The following is a 19420-nucleotide window of genomic DNA, read 5'->3' on the forward strand; positions in this document are numbered from 1 at the left end:
TTCTCTATTTATCTCTCATTTCATCAAAAAAATCCCTGCGAGCATTTAAAAGCTGCAGTAGTATTAAACGCAGAGCGATGTATTCGAGCTGCAACTTGACAGCGATTTAACGCCGCCGGCAGATGCAAATGCACCGACGCAATCTCGCTCTCTCGCTCTCACAATCCCCCCCTCGGGCTCACCGATTCACTCGTTGTTCCCACAGCCCCCGAGTGTGGGGCTCTAAATTGTTTCTTTTTTCCAAAACAATCCTACAATTTCTTCAAAAGAGTCTACTTTATCGATGTCAAAGACTAAATTTCTTATTTGTAACGGTGTTTTAAAAAGGGGGTTTTTAAGGTTCCCTTTTTCTTCTCGTACTCTATACATCTCCCTCCTAGTGCTTCCTAGATTGCTCACATTCTCCCCGCTTCTATGTACAATTGCATTCAGTATAGTTACAAGGTAAGGTGGTAGTAGGATGAAAGAGGAGGAACGGGAAGAAGGTGGTTAAATTTGTTTACAAACAAACAAAAACAAAAAAAAAAAATAATAGAGGAACTATCTGTTTTCCATCTCTACACCAAAACGAGGTCTCATTTCGTGCGATCGCGCTCTCTCTCTCTCTCTCTCTCTCTCTCTCTCTCTGCCTCTATCCTTATTTACAATATAAAGTCAAGGTTAAACCACTCCATCCGAAAAAAAAACCCACCCCTACGGGAGGAGGGGATTGATCAAAATCCACCGGAAATGGATGGAGGCGCACAATCACGTGGGCGTCAAGAATCATTTACCCTGCGTATGTCTGTGTGTGTGTGTGTGTGTGTGTGTGTGTGTGTGTTGCAACCGGCACAACCTACTCGTGTCCTTGCCGCTGGCTGTGCATGGTAGAGCGCAGGTAACGGACACGCTCGTACAGCTTCACCTGCCGCTGGCGCAGCTCGTTCACCTGCTCGGCTTCCCGGTTCAACCGCCGGCAGAGTTCGGCCGCCTCCCGCAGGATGTGCACCTTGGGCGCGCGGTCCTTATCGCGCAGCTGCGGTATCTGGCGCTTCAGCTCCTCGAAGAGGTTCTTCAACCCAATGCGCCGCTGCCGCTCGAGGTTGTTGTGCAGGTTGCGCTTCTCCGCGGTGTCCAGCTCGTCCGCGATGGCCTGAGCCGCCGGATCATCGCTGCCACTCGAGCCGGCACCGGTGGCCGCAGCGTGGCGCTTCGAGGAACTAAGCCGCATGCGCTTGAACATGCCGGCACCGGACCGTTTGCCGCCGGATCGCTTTCGGTTCGAGCTCGCGTGGGTACCACCACTCGAGGGTGAACCACTGCAGGTGGTTGGTGGTGGTGAGGCGGCGGCACTACCACAACCACTGCCGGTTGGTAGGGGTGTGTTGGCACCGGAGATGGTCGTGGAACCGGCCGGTGTTGGGTAGATACCACCGCCCGAGCTTTGACCGTCTCCGAGGTGTTGCTGATGCTGGCGTTGATAGTGGGGATGGTGGTGTTGGGTGAGGCTTGAGGCACCACGGGTGGATGCGGTGCGGATCTTGCTGGCCACCTCGGACTGCAGTTGGCGGCAGTCACGCGCCGTCGGGTTGGTTGGGAGGTTCTTTTCGCCCAGCGAAACGACGTCGATTTCTTCGTCTGTGTTGTGGAGGTGAGATAAGAGAGGAAAGAGATAAAATTAGCACGTTAGTTTGACGCATCGTTCGGTGTGCGAGGTGCGCGATATCACACTCTATTACAGGCGCGCAGCAGAAAGATAAGTGGAGATAACAAAACAAAAAAAGGAGAACCATTAATGTATCGATACGTGCCCCGTGCGTTTCAATCGGCTTCCCAGACTGAAGCATGTATCCATCGACTCCTCTTCAAATTGAAACCACTCTTGAACCACCTTGCTCCCAGTGTACCCCGTTAGCTCCACGCATAGCGTGAGGTGCACCGGAATGAACCGGCGGGAGTTCAATTCCCAATCAAAGTGCGCAGGAGCAGAAAAAAAAGGAAAATTAAAGGCGCGGCGTTGGGAGAGCGAAAAGAGAAAAGGAGGTTGATTTAATAATTTGATGAAATTTAGACCATCGTGTGTTGGGTATCTTTAATTCTCTCTCCTTCCCCACCAACACCACCGTGTGAGGGTGTATTCTGTGTTTATTTCACCCATCCTCTCAGTCACATAAATATATTAACATGAATAAGCCGCCGGCAGGATTTATAGAAGGGGGTCTTCTTATTAACTCGTCATTTGCCGCGGGTTTGAGTGTGTCAACTTTAAACTACTTGTCTACTCATATCCGGAGATGTGGCCTCATATTCTTTCTCCTCCCACACACATTCACACCGCCGCTTGTTTGGTGGTGTCAGAATCTTAATTCGCAGACGGAGCGCTTCCTTCGCCCGGTTGTCATTATTTCCGGCATCAATTTTAGCAAGCAAACTGCTCGCAAGGCGGTGGATGAATTCCATTGAACTACGCTGGGGTTTTCCCCCAACACCATGACCATCACCAACATTGCTCTCTCTCTCTCTCTCTCTCTCTCTCTCTCTCTGTACACATGTGCTCCGTTCTCAAAGGATAGAAACGGACTCCCCCGGAGCTTCAGACTCTCGTTCGTGTGGATTTTATACATGACGCTGCTGCGCTCCCTTTTTTTTTGTCGTTCCCAGACTTCGAGTACCACAAACCGTCCACGTGTGTATGTGTCTACTACTACTCTTATTCGGCTTCTATCTCCACCAAATCGATAACAGCACACACCCCGTTAGTACGCTCGTCCCACGGTACAACATTTCATGATCTCACGCAACTCTCTCTCTCTCTCTCGCTTTTTCCCTTTGGTTCTCTCTCTTTCTTGCTCTGGAGCTACGGAGGAGTGAGAGTCGACTCTTCTCCCCCCCCCCCTCCCCCAGCTGCGACAGGACGAGATATATGCGTTTTTCCTCCGCATAGCAACAAGAGCGCGACTCTTCGTCGAGACTTGCGAGGCGTTTAGTTAGCGTCGTGAGTGCGAACAGCGCCATTTGCTGCATGTGGTGGAACCCGGCCAGCAGCTTCCTTTTCGCGTCCCCCTTCCCCTCTCTTCCGCTCCTCTTGCCGCCCTCTTTCCACACAACCCCACGAATACATAACGTAGTTGCCCAAACGAAAGCAGCGCATAAAGCAACAAAACAAAAAAAAGAATATCCGCGAAATAAAATCGTCGTCACTTTATATCGCCCGGGCATTCGCAGACTCCGCGCGCGTCTTGTGTTTCGTCTTTCGTCCCTTTCCAGCTACCCCGGCCACACACGCGCGCGCATCTCCCTTTCACCACCAGAAGGCACTTCCTTCCGACGTCAGAAGCAAGAGAAGGCGCGAAAAAAAAGAAGGCAAAAAAAAAGGCTCCAGCCTCTGTCACTCGAAGGCGCGTTTTTGTGCGTCGTTAGGAGCAGGTTTTTTTCACCCTCTCTCTCTCTCTCTCTCTCTCTCTCTTTGTGTCGCGATAGCCAAGTTTCGGTGCTAAATGGCTTGCGGAATTAATTCCTCACAAAGGTCTACGCAACGTCACACGTGCAGACACACATTTACATACCACAGCACGATCGAAGGAAGAAGAAAAAAATCGGAAAAGGGTTGCCACGGGGTGACGGATTCGTTTTTCCCGCAAAAAAATTTGCGCGGCAAAATTCCTCCAGGATCCATTCCCGACAGTCGAGACAGTTCCCACGATGCGCAGGATGGTGTTGTCACACACACACACGCATGTGGTTCGTTATAATTTATATTTGCTTCAAGCTTCGAGAGCGTCTCTCCTGCGCATTCTTCCCGTTCCCCGCCGCTTCTTTTCGCATGAGCTGAATTTATGCTCCTCATTTATATGCCGTAGCGTTTTGTTGCTGCTGCTGTTGTGCGTTGCCTTCTTAGCAAAAACCTTCTTCCTTTTGTGTGCCATTGTGCGCGGCATTACCGGTTTTTGCTGTTTGATTTGTGCGTATATGCTCGGAGTGGTCCTTCGCCCCAGCCAGCTTTTATCTGGCGTTTCGCGTTTCCTCCGCTTGAAAAAGCGTCTGGAGGATGCGAGCAGGCGGGCCTTTGCTCTCTCTCTCTCTCTCTCTCTCGCTCGCTCGCGTGGACACTGGGCGAGGAAGCAGGCACGGAATGGGGAGTTCGCGCGCGCAAAAAAAAAGGAGCAATAAAAAAAAAAGAAACGAGGACACGCCAAAAGCACGGCGGAAAAAGATTAAGCAGCAGCAGTTTCGCCGCATTCCGCATCTCTTCGGGAAGGAGAAGGGTGGGGGATGGGGGGAAGGGGGGGAGGAGAGAGGGAGAGATGTATCATTGAAAAATTCCTTCCCCGGGTCTGTTAGATACGTGTGCGTAAAATAAAAAAGAAAAGCGAAAAAGAAAACAAGCGCATAGAATAGAACAAAACGAAAAGTCACGCGACGAATGCGCACCGGGCAGACGTAGGCGGGCGTAGGAAGGGCAGAAAAACCCGAGAAAGAGAGAGAGAGAGAGAGAGAGAGAGAGAGAGAAAATACCACACAACCAAATGTGGACATTAGAAAGGAGCGTCTGGGAAAAGGGGAGAGATCCGGTGATGGGGGGGGCCCAAAAGGGTGAAGGGTGACACGGACCAGAAAACCGGCCCTCGGAATGTTGCGGAAAGCGACCATCCCCCTCCTTCCCCTGTGATCCTTTGAGTCCCCTTTCGCCCCCCCCCCCTTTCGGCGGGGTAAAAACCTTGATCCGGTTTTTGGGCTGAAAGATATTTATCATGAATGAAAGTTTAATGGGGTGGAGAGCGGATTTCAACCCCCCCCCCCCACGCTTCCTCGAGGTGGTGAAAGGAGAAAGAAGGAGGAGACGAAGCAACTCCGATGGTGGGTTAGTAACCCTGCCCTTAGGCCTAGACGGGGCGCTACTTTAGCGCTATTATCTAACGCACCAGACAGGCTATTGGGAAGCTGCAAGCCGTCGTGTTAGTGTGTGCGTGCGTGTGTGTGTGTGTGACATTTTTTCGACTGCAATTAAAGACAAACCATTCGCCATAGTTGGCCGGCTTCCGGTGTTGGAAAATCACATTCAAAGCGAGCGGATATAAAATCGGTATACAAAACGTTGTCCACCGGAGCCGACTCGCGCGGTAGGTTTCATTTTGCTTGCTCCTGTCGAGAAGGTCCTTGCGAGTCCTGTACACAATACCCCTAGCAATTATCCTTCCCAGCCGGGCGCGTATATTTCTTTTGTGATGGCACATTTTCTAAAGCCGGAATTACGCAGTTTTGTAGCGTTTGTTTAAAGCGCATGCAGCACCAGACAGACAGACAGCACACCGAAAAGGGAAATGTAACAAAAAAAAGCACGCGTCTTTACGCTTTTTGCCGTGTGTGCGTAAATGGAAAATACGGAAGCGAATCGAAGGGAAAAGGGTCGAAGCCCAAAGCGGTGAGAGAGGTGTGGGGAGGGGGGGGGGAGGAAAGGAAGGGTGGTCACCAGGGCGGGGTGCGGACTATTCACGCGATGATAGTTTTCAGTCGCGTCGGGAGTTTCCCTTTTTACGCATTCCTTTGTCCTTGGACAGGACACAACACACACACACACACACACACACGCACCGGAAGTGGAAGGAAATACCGAGAGAAAGGGTGTCCGTGGAGAATGTGTGCGAGTCTCCCCTAGCGATAAAGGATAAAGGAGTGTGCTTTTTTTTTTTGTGTGCGTCTGTCTTCGAAGCAAAAAAAAAGGACATTCGAGTCCTTTTTGGCTTGCTACAAATCGCGTATTTCATTCCGATCGCTTTCTGCGTCGTCTCAGCTAATAACGGGTGATGTTGGACGTTGCGTTATGCAAACCGGAACCGGCCCTTTGCCACCCCTCTTCGCTCCCTCCCTCCGATGACGAGTTTTCTCCCACCCTTCCCATCCGGGTGTCCTTGTCCATGCGCACTGAAATTTCCATTCGACCACGCCACACGACGTCGTGTGACTATCCCAAGCCCCACCGTCTCCCCCCCCCCTCCCGTGGTCCCTACACACACCACCACACCCTTGGACATGCGCTCTCGCTCTCGCATCGAAAAGGGATAGGCGCTTTTCTTTTGCTAGCGCGCTCGTGTGCTCTTTCACTCCCACTGCTAGACCCCAGCGTGGCGAGGGGGGCGGGGGAGCGGAGGGGCTAATGAACTCGAAAGGCCCGTGACCTTGAGCGCAATCCCCTTCCCGTTCGAGCCCGCGCTTCATCTCCCCTTTACCCACCCTTTTTCCCAAAGGTTCTTGCTCGTTTCTTCCGCTTTTCTGCCTCCTTCTCTCTTTCTCTCTCTCTCTCTCTCGCCCCCCACGGGACACCCTGGCAGTTGAAAGGAAAACGTACGCAATTTCCACTTCCCTTCAATCCTTCTCCCCACCCCCAGCCCTTCCCTGCACCACGCACGCGCGCGTATCATTTTCGGTGAGCATAGAAATCGACATAAATGTGGGCTTGGAGGCGTCGCGGAAGGGCAGCAGAGGCGGGCGCGCGGGCAGGATTTTTCGCCTTTCCCATGACGTCACCGTGGGGAGATTGGTGGGCGGGGAAGGGGAAGTTACGCAAGGTCCGGCAGAAAAAAGGAAATGCTCACGCACACGTGCGTGTGCGTGGCGGGTGTGGGGCAATGAGGGGAGGCGGGGGAGGAGATGGACTCTCCCTTCAAGTTAATGAAAAATTCATCCCCTATCGCATGTGGTCAAGCAAACGAAAGAGAGAGAGAAAAAAAACGGCAAAAATTAAACAACAAAATTCGAGGAAAAATTCCAAACGTAAAAAAAAAAAGAAAAAAAAGCCGCAACGTATCCCGCAGGAGGGGTTTTGGGAGCTGACGTGCCCGTTTGTTGGCTTGCAGCCATTTTCCGGGAATTGCAGTGGGGGGAAAAAAAAGGAAAAAACCACCCCGAAATCAATACTTCATTCGGGAAAAGGGAAATTATGAAAAACTGCACCCCACCCAAGCGGCTGACGGGTGTTAGAGAGGGAGAGGAAGCTACAAAAGGAAGCGAATTTCTCAGTTTGCTCTCTCGCTCTCTCTCTCTCTCTCTATTGCTCGCTCTCTCGTTGGTTTAACGAACTTTAGTAGCTCTCGAAAGTGAAAGTATTGCGGCGGTTCTGCTGCTCCGTTGCATCTCTGGAAAGGGTGAGGCGGGAGGGAGGTGTACAAACGGAAATTCCACCCTCCTCCCCCTCCTCTCCCTCAACCCCTGGAGTCACCCGGATGCTGCACCGCCCGCATTGCGCCACCACGTACGCACACACCGTGCGGCTCCTTTTTCCACGTCGCGTCTGGGTGAGTTGCGGGGAGAGGGGGGGGGGGAGGGGGGCATACAAGGGAGGAATTTTCATTATCTAACGCACCCCTCCCCATCATTTCATTGGCGTGCAACAAAGCAGCACTGCTGCATTATGCAAAATGCCTTCGGGCACAACTCGCCGGCAGAATGTGGCGCGATTTTCCAACCCCCCCCCAAACCGGCGCCGGGAAAACACGGACGAAAAACTGCACTTTTCACCGGTGTGCCGGTGCGGCGAAGGGTTTTGCTTCTTAAAGAAGCCCGCATCTCGCACGGCTCGGAAGGAAAAAATGTGGCGTCTTAGGAAAATGGGCAAATGGACGGTAGGTGAAAAATCGGGAAAACCCGAGGAAATAACCTTCTTTTTTTGCTCGCGTGGGTATATGAAAAGTGGGAACTTTGCCAACCCACTGCGGTGAACGGAGATGAAAGGAGGAAAATGCCGAAATCACACCCACACACACACACACACGCACGCACGCATGGATTTCACGACGTCATGGGATGCCGAGACGGAACAGAACGATGACCCTGAAACAGGCCCCCTGCCACCCATTTTCCGGCCAGTTCTGGCGCTTTTCCCACCCCATGGGGTGGAAATTTGGTTTTCCACAGTCGCGCACGCGCAAAAGGACGCACACACACACACACACCACCACACTCATACTAACTCTCGTGTGGGCGACGACCCGAACGTCCCCCACCTTTCCTCTCCTTCACCCCCCCCCCCCCCCAAAACATTCTCCTTTCCCATCAAGACATGCCTCCCCCTCCTCCCTAAAACATTGGTTGGGGGGGGGGGGCTGAAAACGGCGCATGCTCCCGTGTCCTTACCCCACGCGGGCATGAGTAGGTGTAGGACTTTTCCTTAATTTTTCCTTTTTCTCTTTATCCCCTAGCTGCATGTCGTTGTCCTAGGAACGCCTCGAGACGGACCAGGAATCCCAAAAGGACTGTTTAATAGTTGATGGGAGGGAGGGAGGGGGAAAGAGGAGGAGGAGGTATCAGGGGGGAGAACAAGGAGCTGGGGGTGATGATTCCTACGGGATGGAGGAAGGAAAGCAACAACAAAAAAACACGACAATACGAAAAGCGAACAAACGGGCCACGCCTAAACCGTGACGTCACGAGGGAAAATCGTGAAAAGTCGTGTGGGTTGTTGCGTTGTAGGCTGTACTCCCTGCTTTTGCGTCGTCCCTAAACCGCGAGGAGCCGCCCGAAACCGAGGGCTTGAATTATGAAACTGCTGGGAGCGTAGGTTGCGAGGTCAAGAATCGATGAAAAACAGAACTTTAACTGAGGAAAGCATGTAAAAAAAAGCCGAGCAAATATTGCATGACATTGCACAACAATATAGCTTTTGATATGATGTTAAAAAAATACGAAAGTAACTATTACCCGACAAAAGGTTGAATGAATATTTTATAGCTGCATTTTAATGAAAGAAAAATAACACCCTACTACAAGGCTTGGTAGCCTTCAACACTGAGCTGATGACGCTGGTCCAATCTGAACATTAGTTCCTCGGAAGACCTTGTATTATTATTTATGAAGCGCGCTGCAACTGAGATAGGCTAAACGCATCGTCTCGCCCACAAGGAAGTTGATACGGGACATGATTCGACGAAATGCAAATCAAATATAATAAAACTAGCACAAGTGCATAACTGTAAAGTGAGGCTTATCTAAATTGAAAATGTTGTGGGAATGAAAAATGAATATTGTATACTTAATAAATTAAAACTATCACGGGGTTCAGCCAACAAAAAAAGTATAAATGACACATCGTGAAATGTGGAATTTGAGGCTCCTGCTAAACGGCAGACATTACTCTGCTTCGCAGAACGAATATCGTTTTTTTCCCATTCAAAAAAGCCCACAAATTAAAGCAATCGCAAATCGCGCTGCGTTACCGTCTCGCTACTGCTGATGAGACGATTCCATCTCACTATGCAACCCTCAGTGAGATGAGGCCAGCATCTCACCACTCACGCAGCTAGGTTTCACTTTCACTGCGTCACCCAGCTCACGCACGTTAGTTGAACAACCCTGCCCGAAACAGACCCACGCACTCACGCACCAATCTGAGTGTGTGGCTCCCAGAGTGAGTGACCTGCCGTGAGACGCGCTTCATCGCGCATTAGTCAGGCGTGTCAAAGCACCCACCCACAGCGCCAGCATCTCTCGATCATGATCTTGGTACTCACCGGAATCGGATGGCGTTTGAACACCGAGTTCGTTCATATTATAACCACCCTTCGGGCGCGTGTAGCTGTGATCACCGAAGTACGAAGATCCCACGCCATCCTGCGCCGGAAGCTGCCCTGCACCGGTGTTTCCGGGCTGCTGCTGCTGCTGCTGTTGTCCTCCAGCACTCATCTTCACCGACGAGGACGATTTGCACTCAATCCCGCCGTTCACCGGAACCGGCAAAACGTCACCATTCGCTTGCTTCTTCTGCTTCTTCATGACGTCACGCGATCGATAGGAACACCGTGACGCAGTCATCGACCGTCGGTGTTGATAGTGGTTGTTGCGTGTGGCTCTATTTCGGCTTCTTCCACGTCCACCAGCTATCGTGTACGTTTCATCCTCCTCCTCTGGGCTGTTATCGACGTCGTCTTCTTCCTCCTCCTCCTCCTCCTCCTCGTCCTCCTCTTCTTCCTCCTCATCATCGTCTTGATCGTACTCTTCCTCCTCCTCATCATCATCCTCATCGTCCTCGACGTCGTAGTCCTCCTCCTCGTCGTCTAGATCCAACCTGACGGTCGTGAAGTCATCGTCCTCCTCGAGCTGCTTCACCGCATACTCCGTTCCATCATCCTCGTCATCACTCAACCGTATCAGATCCCGATTCGCCCGCTGCATATGATGATGCGCCTGGAACCGGCGCTTACGCTCATCCACCGGTGACAGCTGACCCATCAGATCGAGACTATTCCAGCCGCACTGTTGCTGATGCGATTGGTGCGGCCCGTGTTGCTGGGACGCGTGTTGCTGCTGCAGCAATCCCAGCGCAGCGGAGTCCCCTGACGCACCCTTGCCGCCCGCGCCCGACCCCGAGAGGTGCTGATCATCGAACAGAGAGCTGCGGGTGTTGCTGCTGTTCTCGATCTCCTGCAGATCGTCCAACAGCTGCGCCAGCGGGCTTATCGGTGAGCACGACCGATCGAAGTGTTGCTGCGCTTGATGGTAGGTGTTGTGATGCAGCAACTGCAGGTGATCGGAACCGTCAATCATCAACAGCTGCTCGCGGAGCTTCTTTATGCGCAGCTCCATATCCGTACTGCTGCTGTCCTGCAGGTAGTTCAAGTAGCACAAGGTCGTGTGGCCACCGCTTCTACTGCTGTTGCCACCACCACCACCACCACCACCACCACCGCCGCTACCGCCGCAGTTGCAGCAATTACTCAACCGATCGCTGGGTGCAATTGGACGAGATTCTACGCCTGACAGTGGTCCGCTACTACTGCTGGCCGTCATCGTTGGGGAGTTGCCGCCACTGCTGACCCCGCTCGTGGAGACCGGTGAGGAGAACATCGCCCCACCGGTGGCGGGAGCCGTCGGCTGCAGCAACCGTTGCTGGTTCGAACCGATCGTGCAGGTCGCCATCAGGTCGATATGCGGGTGCTTAAACTCGAGCGGATCATCGTCGAGGCTGAGCGGTGTGTCTGGTCGTGCGTGGTTTTGGGCTGCTATACTGAGCACATCCTGCTCGCGCTTCGCTAGAAAGGACCCACGGGGCAGGTGAGGTATCCGGAGAATCTTCTGTTCCGGGTGTTGCAGGTGTTGCTGGTGCAGCGGTGCGCAGTCTGGCTCTCCTACACTCTCGTTCGAGCTGCAGAAACCCTCCGAGGAGGAGGAGGGGGAAGGTGGAAGCTGCCGGCAGCTGCCACCGTTGATGGCCATGGCGTTTTGCTGCTCCTGTTGCTGCTGCTGCTGCTGTTGCTGATGTTGCTGTTGCTGCTGCTGTTCCTGCTGTTGCTGCTGCTGATGCTGCTGGTGACGTTTGAGAATCGAGCTTCCGGCTTTGATTTGTGCCGAACTTTGGGTAGCCTTAAACGGTGTCAGAAGGCTGGTAGTATTGGTGATGATACCGACCGATTTGGTACCGACGCTGGCGTTGGTGATGGCGATTGGAGTGCGACTCACGAGGCTGCTGCTGTTGACACCTGTCACCGGTACCGCGTTCGTGAGGATCCCCCTAGAGGGCGCCACCGTCGATTCGGTTTTGATCGCCTTGAGCGGTTCTGGCTCACTCTTGATCCCGGTGCCGATCGACGGTTGCTGCACGAATGCCGCAGGTGTTGGTAGCTGTGCCTGCTGCGGCTGTTGCTGCTGCTGCTGCTGCTGCTGCTGCACCAGCTTGTGTCCGCAACAGCAGTTGCTCTTCTCCGGATGTGACTGATCCCCGCAGTGGCCGGCCCACATGCAATCGTGCCGGATCTGGAGCTTCTGGTCCGGGGATATGCGGGTGTCGAGGTACAAACAGGGATCATAGAAGGAGGGTACGCCACACACGATGTCATCCTGCACCATGTCCAGGTTGAGATCGGGATCTTCCGTATCGTCGATCTGTTCCATCGGTAGCCACATTTCAGCTAAAGACATCATGAAGCTGTCCTGTGGGAGGGGTTTTGAAAGCAAACAAGAGAAGGTTAGGAAACACCCGCAACGATTTAAGGCTGATGGCGGAAAAAGCATCTCGTGCGATAGAGGAATGAATCATGAGCTCGGGAATGTTTGTCGTACAGGTCTTTTCTTCCCTGAAAGGCGTTTGCACGCGACACGATAAGGAAGATGCCAACGGGTGCAAAATGGGAGGAAATTGCACAAATGCCACTAACACGCCCTTCGTGAGGCTGCACCAGCGCGCGAATGACGCATCAGAGAAACTCTTCCCGACCGGAAGACGCCACCCTTCCCCCCCCCCCCCCCTTCTATTACTCATCCACAGCCAGAAGTATTGTGCTTCAATTGCTGCCTTAAATTAAGTTCCACCCGTTTCGCGAAAGCGAGCCAAAGAAAAAAGAAAAAGAACAGGCAGGGCAGGTGGTGTCTGCACGCGCGGATTTTGACTTATTAATGCGAGTAAAAACAGAACGAAAAATTCCCCATGAGTCATTGGAATGCGATGCACAACAGGAACACCGGGGAATAAGCGAACGCACACACCCGTTCGCGGATGGTGGTGGTTTGAAGGGAAAAAAAACACACACACAAAAAACGGGAATAAAACCTGGGGGATGTTTCCACCCCCTTTTTTTTCTTTCTTTTTTGCTTCATGGAACGCAAAAGAGCGCTGAGATTTCGCTCACTTTGGAAAGAACAATTCTCTCTCGCTATTTCAGCGCTCCCACCTAATAGGCTTCCCGCGAGCGCGAGTCCATTTGAGTGACTCAATGAGTGCTCGGTGAGTGGCTGAATCGAAACGTCGATAAGTTGAGCCGGTGTGGGGCAGTTCCACTCCAACCGTTAAACGCAATGGAGGATCGTTTGGGTGTATTGGCGTATCTATGACATAATGGATCACTCTGGCGTGGGTGGTCATTTCAACACCAACGCCTATTATCACTCGTTACTTCCTACCGGCGGGATTCTTCATCAAATGCATCAAACACAAAACTCGCACCCACACACACACGCACACCAATCCAAGCACTTGAGCTTGAGCTGACGGGAGTTGTGAAATTCTTGCGAATTATTTCGCAATCAAATACCGAGAACGTCATTCGAACGTCACACTGTGAGCCTATTGTTGCCTTTGCTGTAAACACCTGCCTTTGAGCGAACGGGTAAAATAAATCAACAGGTTTAAGGTGGGGGTTCCATTTGCGATTTCTCACTTCCTTGCAATTCTTGGGCTGTGTCGAAAAGAACAAAAAGAGACACGACCGGGCGATCGGGTGCGCCGATCTTGCAAATGGTAGAAGAGGAAGCGAGAAAAAAAATCCCCATCCAAAAAAAGGGGGCAAAATAAAATACGCACACACACGCTCGCGAGGAGCACTAAAAAGCCGGCCGGCATATTGTGAGCAGATGTGGCATCTCGCACTTCTGCCGAGGCAGCATCTCAACATGGAGAACAAGTTTGCGCGTGTGTGAAGGTGTCGTGGGCAGGATTTTGGATTCTAAAATGGGCATTTTTCTTTTCTTTTTTCACGAACCACTTGAAACCAAACACACATGCAAAAAGTGACTCAAAATGTCGACACACCGGCACTTTGATTTTGTAAACGTGTGACACATCGCTGGAAGAGCTTTATCGTACTTATACTTAGGGCGTCAAGGTTAATCAACACCCCACACAGGAAGGGATATGAATTTATCGCGAGGAAACGCATTCGTGGGGGCTTGCGGAAGGGATGCGACGCAGCGCACTAAAACTCACCTGCGGTATTGATGACGTCGTGTAAAACAAAAAAAAACTTCAATTGATCAAAAGGAAAAAAATATACAGCCCACCGCAAAATGAGGCTGCAATTTGCGGCACACACGCGCGCGCGAGACGAGGCTCGTGTAAACGATAAATCGATCAGATACGCGCGCAAAAAAACGAAACACACATACACACGCGCGCGTCGCGATCGATACAGTTATTCTCGTCCACTGCCGGTAATTTGAGGCTGGTTGATAGTAGGTGCCGATGGGGGTGTTGGAAGGAGGGGTCACGATACGCCCAGGATACGATACTATCGGATGTGCCGTAATAATGATGCCCCTCCGGCTTGGTGATCTTTTCCACACGCGCGCACACCAGAAAATGGGTGAGATAGTTTCGATGCGAAAGAAAGCACGCACGCACACGCACGTACGTACACGGCGACGCACCTGTCACACCTGGGGGCTCTGCCCAAAATGGCTCGCCTTTTTTCTTTTTTCTTCTTGTTTCAACCTTTTAGAAGCTCGCACAAATCGCACACAAACACACGAGCCGGGAGGGAAAGATCCGCACAGCCCCCCCCCCACTCTTTTCGCACGTCACCCCGGGCAGGTGGGGGATCGATAATTGTTTGGAGCAATAAAACACACGCACGAAAGCAAAAAAAAAAAAGCCCGAAAGGATGCGCGCACTCGTACTCGAGATGACCGGCCGCAACTGGGAACGTTTGATCGTGGAATTTTTCGCAGCTTTTCTTGTTTGCTTTTTTCTCTCTCTCTTTCTCTTTCTCTTTCTCTCGCTCTCTCCAGCAAACAGTTTGATAGCAGAAGTGAGGATGTCGGGCCGCTTTTTCGAGTCAATTTTTGCTTAGCCACCGTTGGGTTCGTTTTCTTCCACTTTTTCGCTCCCTCTTCTTCCGCTTCTTTTACAGGCGCTCCCACGGGATGACGATTAGACAACCTTGGGATGGATGGCGCGCGACTACACGTCACCCACAACACACTTGTGCAAACACTCGCGCACAGCCACGCACGTACACGCACAAAAAGCCCTCGGGTGGGCCGCGCACAGCTGTGCCCGCAAACCGATGATCTGCAGGTGAGACCGGGGCTTCGAGGATGCAGCGGGGTTGAAGGATGTCAAACGCCAATGTTGCGCGAGTGTGTGGCGAGTGTGGCCCAGCAAGTGGAAGCGCGAAAGAAAAAAAAACCACAACAGAAGAAACGAAAGAAAAAAAAATACACCCCGAAAGTGCTCGAGAAGGTGTGCTCCCGAGATGCGCACACTAGCAGGACACCTGGACGCGTCGAGACGTCACACCGGTTTCACTTTCCTTTGCTCTAGCTGTCCGTGTCTGGCGAATGTACCACATTTTCCACCGAAACGGGCGGTACATCGGCGGCTGGGGGGGTTTACAGGGAGCGCGCGGGATGCTGCGCCATTCGTCGCCTCAACGAACACACCGGCTTCCGCGCGGGATGAGCACTCACACAATGCCACCAGAGCAGGGGCCCGCTTTTTTGGGGCTTGTGGATTTTGCCGCGCGCGCGCGAGTGTTCGGAAAGAATTACCAGAGAGCAAGAAAAAAAAAAAAAAGATGGTCGCCCACCTTTCCACGAGCGCTGTATCGTGGTGTGGAGAAGGATGGAGCGCGGGTTTTGTCAGATGCCACGCGGATTGCCGGCGAAATATGCCCGCGGGAATGTCTTCAAAAATGGTTCGCTGAGGTTCACACACTTCTTGTTTAACTTTGCGTTCGTATTTCACAAACTCTCTTCGTGGTTGAGGCTGGCTCGAAAGAATGTCAGAAACGCCCTTGCTCCAAGCGTCTATCTGAGCACGCAATGTTCACACACGGGTGTTGAACGAAAACTGGATGCTGGCTGCTGATGATTCGCTTTTCGGGGGGGGTTTTTGCTGAACTTCGCAAAACTCCACCCTTTTTGCGGTTTATAGCTGAGGGGCGGTGGCAAGAAACACCGATCCAGAAAACAGGAAAGCACACAAACGGCGAGACGATATCGAGAGCGCGGTCCCAGGCGCGTTTGTGGGTGTTTTTTTTTTTTTTTGCACCGTTGACAAAAAGGGCTTCTTTTTTTTACCGGTAAAAGAGGATCGAGACCGCAAAAAAAATGTCGGATAAGAACTCGCGAGTCACGCTGCAACCGTTACCGCTCGCGATCGAAGTCGAAAGCGTACTATGACGAGCAAGCCGGTTGTCGAGAGATTGAACCTGGCTCCAAGTGTGCACGAAATCATCCGGGGTGATGTGAACCGATCGCAAAACGTAACCTCGAGTCGTATGCGCGCGCACATGCTAGAGCGAGCAAGCGAGAACGAGAGAGAGAGATAGAGAGAGAGAGAGCGCGCGTGCAAACCGGGATGTAGCGATTGAACACTCGCGCGCGCATTCGTGCACTATCATGTTGAGCGTGGTTTCTCTCTCGCAGTATGTTGTGTTTCACTCTCACGGTGTGTTGCGTCTCGTTTACGCTCATCTCGTCGGATGTGGGAGGGTGCGTTTGTGTGCATGCCGGGAAAACGGTCCAGCGATACTTCACAGTGCACGTTGGGCATTTACCGGGATAAAAGTCCGAAAACCAAAATTGGATTTTCGACAGCTAATTGAGCTAAGAAAAATGTGTAATTTTATATCTGTAAGTGTTTTAGTTTTCGAAATACAAGCAAAACGACGCAAAGTTTGATTTTGCTCAAAATGAAGCACAAAATAACTAAAAAAACTAACATTTCAAAACTACTATAATTTGATAGGTAATGGGTCGATTTAAAAAACTGGTAGTATTTTGGAAAGAGAAAAAATATCGGTAAAATATCGGTAAAAAACCATACAAATTCTGAGTTTGACATTGTGCCAAGAAACAGTCCTGATATATCGTAAAGTTTCATCTTTTTCAAACTACTCTGTGACTATTTATCTTCAATTTTATGAAATTATTCAAACTTGAAACAATGCATTGCCGTAGTGTCAATGACTGGGCGACTCCATAGATGATTCAAGTAAAGTTGTAGTATCGCTATCACGACAGTTACTGATCGAATATATTGCTGCCACGACATTTACTTAAGACATGATGCTACTAATTGCTTCTGTAAATCTCATAGATGTACCAAAATGAACTGTAAGTGACTGAAACTTAGCAGACGAACTGCTTAGCGAAGGTACACGAAGGGAGTATAACCATTACTTGATTTGCATCTGCCATATCTACCTTAACACATTATTGGGCATACAGTTTTATTTGATTAAGTATTCTAGAAGTATTTATGCGTATTTTAATTCATCATTCAATAAGAAAACTCCTGTTTCTGTGCTTCAAAAATTATTCCTATAAAAAAATACGTTACAATAGCATAAATTCAGGCTGGAATTTACATGTACATCAAAATTATGCAGATTTAGTGCAAAATTGAGAAGTAATTAACTTCAATTTGTAAAATTTAACCTTCTAGAACATTCTTTACATTACAAATGAAAATCTCAGAAAATACCAGCGCTAGATTTTTATCCCGGTGTTTGTGTGGGAGTTGTCCACTGTGCGGTGGGAAAGCCATAAACAAATCGCAGTCTTAATTATTTTTTTTGTTTGTATCAAAAAGTATTTAATAGTAATCTTTCCCTCATTTAACATGATGCTGGACATGCAGAGGACAGCACTATTTGTGTTGAAAGATTTGTCTTGAATGCAGTATAATATATTATCTTTTTTTAAATAAATAAATAATTAATTAATTTTTGCCTGTCATTTTTTCATTCTTAACCGTGCTCCAAAGCATGCAACTATAATATATTATATTAGTGAAAAAAGGGACTTATGACCGCCTTTTCACCAGTGTGCTCTCAGCTTCCCTCTCTGCGAATACAATGTACTGCTGGCGATTGCATTCGCGGATGAGGCGTTTAAATATTAATAATAATAAAATCAGAAACGCACCTATTGTGAGTGTCCTTCTCTGATGCTGGTGATTTTACACTAACTATCCTTAACTATCTCCGTTATCTTTATAGCTCCACCAGCTCGGATGGTGAACACCATTTTCGTTCGCGAATGTTTTGTACACTACTGTTCGTACGCTGCTGCTGCTCAGCGGGCAGTTCTGCGCTCTCTCCTTTTTGCCACATAATTGCTCTCTTCTCTTCCTGCTACCAGACCACCACCTGCCCAGCAAGAGAGAGAGAGAGAGAGAGAGTGAGAGAGGGAAAGAGAGAGAGATAACACTCCTCCCTGCACAAGACTGAGTCAGGGCTTGTGTGTGAGGTTGGGTGTACCGGCAAAAGAACAGTACGAAGCCGCTTCATCGCACGCTTGATTCCAGCATCACTGGTCTCGAACACCTGCCCTTCCATCATGTAACTTATTACATTGCCACTCGGTTGCCGGCAAAGCATCACAGCGAATCTCACGCACACTCCCTCTTCCTTCAGATAGCTAGCCCCAAACAGGAAGAACACTTGTGGCGCAGCTTTATTCGTGCTGAAATGTCTGACATCTCAGGGCGATTCCCTTCTTCACGCGTTTAAGGAACGCTTAAAGGAACTGGCATGGGGTGAAAGGTCGCTTTGGGCCTGATTGAATTGGAGGTCAAGAGTGCGAGTATTTTGGCTATAAAATGTTGCACTTTTTTATGTTTTTTTTCTTACTCTCAAGATGCAGTTGGGCTACAACACCTCCCATAAAACACGTAACACTTGCTGCTGTGATTAAAGGGTAGGTAGGTGACTCCAGAAGCCTTCGAAGCTTCGTAGCTTATCGAAGACGGGCTGTTTTGGAAAAAAAACAGTCTAAAAAATGATTCATCTCATCTCAGCGCCAGCCGAAGAGCTGACGGATGTTCTGCTACGTTCTGGCGCTCTCCCGCAGCGTATACATTTGGTCTTGATCATCGATGTATCCCGGTTGCCGGTCACCCCCCCCCCCCCCTTTCCTCTGCTCCATCTCTATCCCCTCCCTGTCCCTGGCACCGTGCATGCGGTAGTCGACCACATGTACCGTCGCCGAACATTGGAACCCTAAAGGGCCCACTGAAGGCCATAATTGGGAGGTTTTATTGCGAGTTCATGCTTCTGTTTTGCTCCCCATTTCTGACATCGCGAGCAGTGCTCGTGGACGCCTTAACCGTGCCTTTCCAATTGCAATCGTCCCTACCCGCCAACGCCCACTGTGCGAAAAGAAGACCGCTAACACAGGGTGACACACCGCGGAACGGAAAAGGGTTCGGAGGGCGAGGGCTTAATTGAAGGGCCGTGCCGAACACTGCAGTGCGGAAGAATGATGCCTGTCCCATTACCGGCGTCTGGAGCGAACCCCCTTGTGCCCGAACCTACCGCCTACCCCTTCGTCCTGCTGCGCTAACCCAAGGATTGAGGTTTTGGGGGCGGGGAGGGGGGGGGGGAGGAAGAGGAAAAAATGGAGAAAAATAAAAGCCCCGAGCAGCATCCCGTCCCCATATCATGTCACAGCCCGTTCGAATGGCCGACTGCGGATGCGGGTTCCACCGAACACGAAGCTGACCATTTCTGAGCCAGTTCGGGGCGCTGGCCCGAGTGTCGTGATCATCTCGCATTTCTCCCGTGCGCGCGGGTGCTGGTGTTGGTGCGCTCGGGTCAACCGCTGGGAACAGGTGCGTGCGGAGAAAGCAAGAGCACGCACGAGCGTACGGTGCGAGAAGGAGAGAGCCAACCTTGCAGGCTTCGTTTGATGCTGCGGGTTGCACACCTTGTGCCTGGTGCATGCAAACATGCCG

At 50.9% G+C, this 19420-nt stretch overlaps 1 protein-coding gene across 1 annotated transcript in view; it reads right to left on the minus strand.

The window, feature by feature from the left end:
- Positions 1 to 835: 835 nt before the first annotated feature.
- The window catches only part of LOC128728947 (uncharacterized), a 31256-nt gene continuing 12671 nt past the window's right edge, over positions 836 to 19420 (minus strand). Inside the window, exons 2-4 of the mRNA XM_053822598.1 lie at positions 11261 to 11898; positions 9483 to 11113; positions 836 to 1617 (exon numbers count right to left, since the gene is read on the minus strand). Of these exons, the coding sequence (XP_053678573.1) occupies positions 836 to 1617; positions 9483 to 11113; positions 11261 to 11898 (3051 nt within the window). The remainder of the gene's footprint in view (positions 1618 to 9482; positions 11114 to 11260; positions 11899 to 19420) is intronic.

The sequence above is a fragment of the Anopheles nili genome, chromosome X (assembly GCF_943737925.1).
Source record: "Anopheles nili chromosome X, idAnoNiliSN_F5_01, whole genome shotgun sequence".
Lineage (NCBI taxonomy): Eukaryota > Metazoa > Arthropoda > Insecta > Diptera > Culicidae > Anopheles > Anopheles nili.